The 8,495-nt window shown below is 36.7% G+C and overlaps 1 protein-coding gene across 1 annotated transcript in view; it reads left to right on the forward strand.

Annotated features, from left to right (window-relative positions):
* LOC107040152 (A disintegrin and metalloproteinase with thrombospondin motifs 2) overlaps positions 1 to 8,495 on the forward strand; it is a 41,212-nt gene that overhangs the window by 14,341 nt on the left and 18,376 nt on the right. Inside the window, exons 5-6 of the mRNA XM_015260098.1 lie at positions 6,513 to 6,662; positions 7,353 to 7,466. Of these exons, the coding sequence (XP_015115584.1) occupies positions 6,513 to 6,662; positions 7,353 to 7,466 (264 nt within the window). The remainder of the gene's footprint in view (positions 1 to 6,512; positions 6,663 to 7,352; positions 7,467 to 8,495) is intronic.

Genomic DNA, 8,495 nt, shown 5'->3' on the forward strand with positions numbered 1-8,495 from the left:
TTAATCCCATTCGATTAGTTAATATCACGTTATTTCTGATGAGCTTGTGATTGTTCATCTGAAACAGCATGCCATCTTCACATTTAATCGATTGTTTTTTCGCTCAAATCACGATGCCATCGGACCTGTCAAATCATTATTGAGGTTAAGTATACTGGGATTGAGTAATTGGAGATGAACCTGAGGTTGAGCAGTGGCCATTCAACTAAAGCCCGGCGAAGCGTTTCGGGTAATAGTTTAACGCTGGGCTGTGAGCGCGTGTCGCGGCTCAACCTCGGGTACATGTGACGCGCGTGGAGTTTCCCCCAAGCTGGGGCGGAGTGGCGTATTTCTAGCTGGGATACGGGTTCCGAGCCGAGCTCGAGCGGCGTGATTTCTACCCGGGTGTCGAACAATATTTTTTGTCATTAGGCCCGAAAATCCCGGTTTATCGGGACTAGTGACAAAAATAATTTTTTGTCATTCCGGCCGTAAGGCAGCGTTTCACAAAAAATATTGTTCGTCATACGGCCAAAAAGCTTTTCTGGCGAATATGAGGATTGCAGCACGAGCCGAAGGCGAGGGTAAACGTGTTTTTTTTATTCCGGCCGTAAGACAGCGTTTGCCGTCATGGATCTCTACCGTCATGGAAAAAAGTATTGTTCGTCATACGGCCAAAAAAAACTTTTCTGATGAATATGATTGCAGCCCTCGCCTTTAGCTCCGTGAAGTGGGCGCCCCACTTGGTTGGATTTGAATCAAAATTTCATAATTCATAGATTTTGAGCTACTCGTGATAGTAGTAACGTTTTTCTTGTTTGTAGTTTGAAATTGAGCGTCCAATTCGTTTTTGAAATACAGTTAGGAACTATTCCATAGTTAGAGTTGGAGTGACATTGGATTCTCGTCTGCAATCGTTTGTAGTTGATTGTAGTTCTGGAAATTTTACGAGCGGAATCGTAATAAACGTTCAATCGATTTTTTTTAACAGCTAGGAACTATCTCATAGTTGTATTTGAAATGACGTGGGATTCTTATCTGCAATCGTTTGTAGTTGATTGTAGTTTTGGAATTTTCGGAATCGGAAATCAAATGAGCGTCCAATCGATTTTTGGAGACCAAGTAGGAACTGATTGAAAGCTATAGCCAGAATGAGCTCGGATTCCTGTCTAAAATCGTTTGTAGTTGTTTGTAGTGCTCACAAATTTCCAATGCACTAAGAAAACGGGGTGGCAGACAGTTGAGATATGTAGAAGGATTTGTTTGTAGTTGTTTCTAACAGTGAACAAAATCGAAAAAAATGAAGAACCTTATAAACCAACTTTCATACTTGATTGTTGTTTTGGAATTTTTCCAATCCGAACTGAAATGAGCGTTCAATCCGCTTTTGAAATACAGTTAGGAACGATTTCATAGTTAAAGCTGGAGTGACATTGGATTCTCATCTGCAATCGTTTGTAGTTGATTGTAGTTCTGGAAATTTCACGATCGCAATTGTAATAAACATTCAATCGATTTTTTTCAAACAGTTAGGAACTATCTCATAGTTGTATTTGAAATTACGTGGGATTCTTATCTGCAATCGTTTGTATTTGATTGTAGTTTTGGAATTTTCGTAATCGGAAATCAAATGAGCGTCCAATCGATTTTTGGAGACCAAGTAGGAACTGATTGAAAGCTATAGCCAGAATGAGCTCGGATTCCTGTCTAAAATGGTTTGTAGTTGTTTGTACTACTGCCAGATTTTCAATGCACCGAGAAGAAAGGGTGGTGTAGAGTTGAGATATGTAGAAGAATTCGTTTGTAGGTGTTTCTAACAGTGAAAAAAATCAATAAAAAAAGATCTTTATGAACCAAAGTTCATACTTAATTGTAGTTTTTGAATTTTTCCAATCCAAACTCAAACGAGCATCAAATCGATTTTTGCAGCCCAAGTAGGAACTTGTCGACAGATATAGCCAAAATGAGTACGGATTCCTGTCTAAAATCGTTTGTAGTCGTTTGTAGTACTCACAGATTTGCAATGCACCGAGAAGAAAGGGTGGTGTAGTGTTGAGATATGTAGAAGACTTCGTTTGTAGGTGTTTCTAACAGTGAAAAAAATCAATAAGAAAAGAAGATCTTTATGAACCAACGTTCATACTTAATTGTAGTTTTGGAATTTTTCCAATCCAAACTCAAACGAGCATCCAATCGATTTTTGGAGCCCAAGTAGGAACTTGTTGACAGATATAGCCAAAATGAGCTCGGATTCCTTTCTAAAATGGTTTGTTGTTGTTTGTAGTACTCATAGATTTTTAATACACCGAGAAAAAAGGGTGGTAGACAATTGAGATATGTAGTAGGATTGGTTTGTAGTTGTTTCTAACAGTGAAAAAAATCGAAAAAAATTAAGAACCTTATAAACCAACGTTTATACTTGATTGTAGTTTTGAAATTTTTCCAATCCAAACTGAAATGAGTGTTCAATCCTTTTTTGAAATACAGTTAGGAACTGTTTCATAGTTATAGCTGGAGTGACATTGGCTTCACTTCTGCAGTCGTTTGTAGTTGATTGTAGTTCTGGAAATTTCACGATCGGAATCGTAATAAACGTTCAATCGATTTTTTTAATCAGTTAGGAACTATTTCATAGTTATATTTGAAATGACGTGGGATTCTTATCTGCAATCATTTGTAGTGGATTGTGGTTTTGGAATTTTCGCAATCGGAAATCAAACGAGCATGCAATCGACTTTTGGAGCCCAAGTAGAAACTGATTGAAAGCTATAGCCAAAATGAGCTCGGATTCAATTCAATTCAAAAATTCAATTGAACGGTCAGTCCAATTCCAATCGACAAAAAAATCGATTCTAAAATCAACTACAAACGATTTCTGCTAAGTTTCAAACGTCATTTTTTTTGCGGTGATTTTTACCCTCTCTGTGCTTAAAAAATGGATTAAACGATCAGTTTCATTTTTATTAGAAAAATTCCAATCCTACAATCGACTACAAACGATTTCAGGCAGGAATCCACTTTTTTTTTTAGCCATAGCTGTAGAATAGTTCCTAACTATTTCACAGCTATCAATCAGTTCCAACTTGTGCTCCGAAAATCGATTGGACGCTCATTTCAGTTCGGATTGGAAACATTCCAAAACTACAATCAAGTATGAACGTTGGTTCATAAGGATCTTCTTACCTTTCTAATTCTTTTCACTTTCCAGAACAACTACAAACGGAATCTTCTACATGTCACAACACCCTTATTCTCAACCACCCTTATTTCTCGGTGCATTGATAATCTATAAGTACTACAATCAACTACAAACCATTTTAGACAGGAAACCGATGTCATTTTGGCTATAGCTATCAATCAGTTCCTACTTGTGCTCAGAAAATCGATTGAACGCTCATTCGATTTCCGATTGCGAAAATTCCAAAACTACAATCAACTACAAACGATTGCAGATGAGAATCCCACGTCATTTCAAATACAACTAAGAAATAGTTCCTGTTTAAAAACAATCGATTGAACGTTTATTACATTTCCGATCGTGAAATTTCCAGAACTACAATCAACTAGAAACGATTGCAGATGAGAATCCAATGTCACTCCAGCTTTAACAATGGAGAAGTTCCTAACGTTATTTCAAATATGGATTGAACGCTCATTTCAGTTCGGATTGGACAAATTTCTAAACTACAATCAAGTTTGAACGTTGGTTTATAAGGTTCTTCATTTTTTTCGATTTTTTTCACTGTTAGAAACCACTACAAACAAATCCTTCTACATATCTCAATTCTCTACCACCCTTTTTTCTCGGTGTATTGAAAATCTGTGAGCACTACAATCAACTACAAACCATTTTAGACAGGAATCCGAAGCCATTTTGGCTATAGTTATTCAACAGTTCCCACTTGTACTCCGACAATCGATTGGATGCTCATTTGAGTATGGATTGGAAAAATTCCAAAACTACAATCACGTATGGACGTTGGTTCATATGGATCTTCTTTTCTTTTTAATTTTTTTCACTTCCAACAACAACTACAAACGAATTCTTTTACATATCTCAACTGTCTGCCACCCCGTTTTCTCGGTGCATTGGAAATTTGTGAGCACTACAAACAACTACAAACGATTTTAGACAGGAATCAGAGCTCATTCTGACTATAGCTTTCAATCAGTTCCTACTTGGGCTCCAAGAATCGATTGCATGCTCGTTTGATTCCCGATTGCGAAAATTCCACAACTACAATCAACTACAAACGACTGCGGATAAGAATCCCACGTCATTTCAAATGCAACTATGAAATAGTTCCTAACTGATTAAAAAAAATCGATTGAACGTTTATTACGATACCGATCGTGAAATTTCCAGAACTACAATCAACTACAAACGATTGCAGATGAGAAGCAAATGTCACTCCAGCTGTAACTATGAAATAGTTCCTAACTGTATTTCAAAAACGGATTGAACGCTCATTTCGGTTCGGGTTGGAAAAATTCCAAAACTACAATCAAGTATGGACCTTGGTTTATAAGTTTCTTAATTTTTTTCGATTTTTTTCACTGTTAGAAACAACTACAAACCAATCCTTCTACATATCTCAATTGTCTACCACCCTTTGTTCTCGGTGTATTGAAAATCTGTGTGTACTACAAACAACTACAAACCATTTTAGACAGGAATCCGAGCTCATTTTGGCTATATCTGTCAACAATTTCCTACTTGGGCTCCAAAAATCGATTGGATGCTCGTTTGAGTTTGAATTGGAAAAATTCGAAAACTACAATTAAGTATGAACGTTGCTTCATAAAGATCTTCTTTTCTTATTGATTTTTTTCACTGTTAGAAATACCTACAAACGAATTCTTCTACATATCTCAACTCTACACCACCCTTTCTTCTCGGTGCATTGAAAATCTGTCAGTACTACAAACGACTACAAACCATTTTAGACAGGAATCCGAGCTCATTTTGGCTATAGCTGTCAGCAAGTTCCTACTTGGGCTCCAAAAATCGATTGGATGCTCGTTTGAGTTTGGATTGGAAAAATTCCAAAACTACAATTGAGTATGAACGTTGGTTCATAAAGATCTTCTTTCCTTTTTCATTTTTTTCACCACCCTTTTTTCTCGGTGCATTGAAAATCTGGGAGTACTACAAACAACTACAACCCATTTTAGACAGGAATCCGAGCTCATTTTGGCTATAGCTGTTAACAATTTCCTACTTGCGCTCCTAAAATCGATCAGATGCTCATTTGAGTTCGGATTGGGAAAATTCCAAAACTACAATCAAGTATGAACGTTGGTTTATAAGGTTCTTCATTATTTTCACTGTTAGAAAAAAATACAAACAAATCCTTCTACATATATCAACTGTCTGCCACCCCGTTTTCTCGGTGCATTGGGAATTTGTGAGCACTACAAACAACTACAACGATTTTAGACAGGAATCGGAGCTCATTCTGGCTATAGCTTTCAATCAGTTCCTACTTGGTCTCCAAAAATCGATTGGACGCTCATTTGATTTCCGATTGCAAAAATTCCAAAACTACAATCAACTACAAACGATTGCAGATAAGAATCCCACGTCATTTCAAATACAACTATGAAATAGTTCCTAACTGTTAAAAAAAATCGATTGAACGTTTATTATGATTCCGATCGTGAAATTTCCACAACTACAATCAACTACAAACGATTGCAGACGAGAATCCATTGTCACTCCAGCTTTAACTATGGAATAGTTCCTAACTGTATTTCAAAAACGAATTGGACGCTCAATTTCAAACTACAAACAAGAAAAACGTTACTACTATCACGAATAGCTCAAAATCTATCAATTATGAAATTTTGGTTCAAATCCAACCAAGTGGGGTGCCCACTTCACGGAGCTCTCGCCTTTGGCTCGTACTGCAAACCTTATATTCGCCAGAAAAGTTTTTTTTTGCCTAATGACGAAATATACTATTTTCGGCCTAATGACGAAATATACTAGTTTGTCATTCCGGCCGTAAGGCTTCGACCGTTATGACAAAAACATCATTCGTCACACAGCCGAAAAAAAACGCTTCTAGCTCATATTCACCAGAAATAGTATTTTTCCGGCCTGTTGCGATGGGGTTTTTTACTCGTGGGGCGTTGGCCTCCGAGCCGTAGGCGAGGACTGGCGAACCACACGAGTAAAAAAAACCCATCGCATCGGTTTTTTACTCGTGGGGCGTTGGCCTCCGAGCTGTAGGCGAGGACTGGCCAACCACACGAGTAAAAAAACCCCATCGCAACAGCCCAGGAACAATATTTTTCTGTAGTGATTTTCAAGTTTTCGAGTTTGGGAAGTATGTAATACCAATTCGGGAAATCGTGAGAAGCAGCACAGAAATTTTTTTTTCAGCCTAATGATGCAATATACTATGATCGCCTAATGACATAATCTATTTTATTGAAATTCATAGTGCCAATATCGAGATATTGACGATTGACGATCTGTTTCTCAAACTCGGTTTTATACAATGTTTTTCCTGGTCTTGTTTTATTAGTTTAGGCTTGACACATGATGGGGATGAATCCGCGGATAATTTCTGTGGGAATGAGGCGACTGGGAGTATCATGGCACCCATGGTCGCCGCTACTTTCCATCGGTTCCACTGGTCGTCGTGTTCCCGGAAGGAGTTTAATCGAAGGGCTAAGTGAATGATTACGTATTTATGAACTTAAAGTAGCTCTACCCTTCGGCCGGGCTACGCTGTACTTTCGGATATTTTCAGTTTTTTAATTTTTCAACTAATAAATTGCATGGAAAAAATTTGAAAAAATTCATATCCAGTCAGTACTATCTAAATTAAATTTCGCAAAATATTGATATTTTTTCAAACATTTCCCTCTTATAAATAAAGAATAAAACTTGTTTGCAAAACGGTGGATTAGTTTTTATGAGGTGTCAAAAAAATTTTTGATTTTTTCACATCTAATGAAAAAAAAATCAGATTTTAATCTTTGATTACAATGGAAATATTGATTTTCACATAAGACTGAGTTAAATCCTGATTTTTTAATATTTCTTCTTTGAACAACCAAAACGAAAATTAAATTGAGAAAAAAATTAGAATCCCGAATCTAATCGAGTTTTCTGCAATTTTTTTACAGTTTCCAATAATCTTTGAATTTACCATAAGGGTAGAGTTACTTTACTTTAATTTATCTTTGTGAATATCTTTGATATTCTGAGACTGAGTTCAGACCCAAATTTTTACTCATATTGTTCTTTAAACTGAGTAGAGCCATAAATATCTGGGAAATAGTCTGAAATAATCACTTTTAATGCAGATCCTTTCATCACTTCAACACCGAATTTTTTAAACTTCTACTTACATTTTTAGACAATGGAAATGTTTGAATAATCCTCCAAATAAGAGCAATGTGACTCTCTTAAAATTAATCCACCAAGAGACATTCACCATGGACGAGCAGTGTCGAATGGAATTTGGAGATGGGTAAATATAATCAAATTTTTGTCATTTCGGCCGTAAAGAAGCGCTTCACGGACACAGTAGATTCCAAACGGCAAATTTTGTATACATTATTGCTGAATAATCACTAATGTCCTTCTTCCCTCCCCCCTAATTGCCCTAAAGATCTCGCTCACAAGTCTGCTAAGGCTGATTGTCTCTATTGCTCTGACAGAAAAAAATTGGTTTTATCAAGAGAGTTTTATTTGAACAAACTAAACAAACCTCTCTAGAATTGACGTTCCGTTTATTCGTCGCAATAATGAGAGTATTTGATTTCTTTCTAGCCAAAAGTTCGCCAACGCCAGAAATTCGTTGGTTTACTCAAAAATCAAAATTATTCTCATGAGGGGGCGTCCATAAATCACGTGATCGAATTTTGGCTCATTTCTGACCTCCTCCCCCCCTCTGGTGATCAATCGTGACATTTCGTCGACCCCCCCCCCTCCTCACGGCATGTTATCACGTGTGTTTTTTTTCAAAGCTCAGTTTGAAAAATGATCGCTTTTGAGAAAAAAATTGTTTTTTTTTTTGTTAAAAAGACAACTCTTTTATACACGTCTAATAAACGAAAAATAATTTTATTCCAGAAACAAATCGTTAAAGTATTTGAGTCATAGTTTCATCTGTTAAGTATATTAATTTCAATAGTATAATGTTTCGATATTTGATATCGATACATCGATCGAAATAGCCTTTTCTATCGTGTCTCTTTGGGAAAAGTCTTCTCTATCTTAACACGTTTTGTACAGAAGAGACTCTGAATTCATGAGTCGTCATCAATCCAAGGATTGTTAAAACATTGTTCAACACTAACAAACATTCTACTGTCAGGGTTCAACAATCGGTTATTGTCCAGCTGAATCATATCTTCGTTTTGTTTATCAGTCAACTCATCAAATGTATTTACCGAATAATTTCTTGGGTATTTGAACAAAAAAATACATGTGATATCCTCCAAGACCCCCCCTTCCCCTTTGTGATTATCCGTGATACCTGCTCACCCCCCCCCCC

The sequence above is a fragment of the Diachasma alloeum genome, unplaced genomic scaffold (assembly GCF_001412515.2).
Source record: "Diachasma alloeum isolate Michigan unplaced genomic scaffold, Dall2.0 Dall_scaffold_00323, whole genome shotgun sequence".
Lineage (NCBI taxonomy): Eukaryota > Metazoa > Arthropoda > Insecta > Hymenoptera > Braconidae > Diachasma > Diachasma alloeum.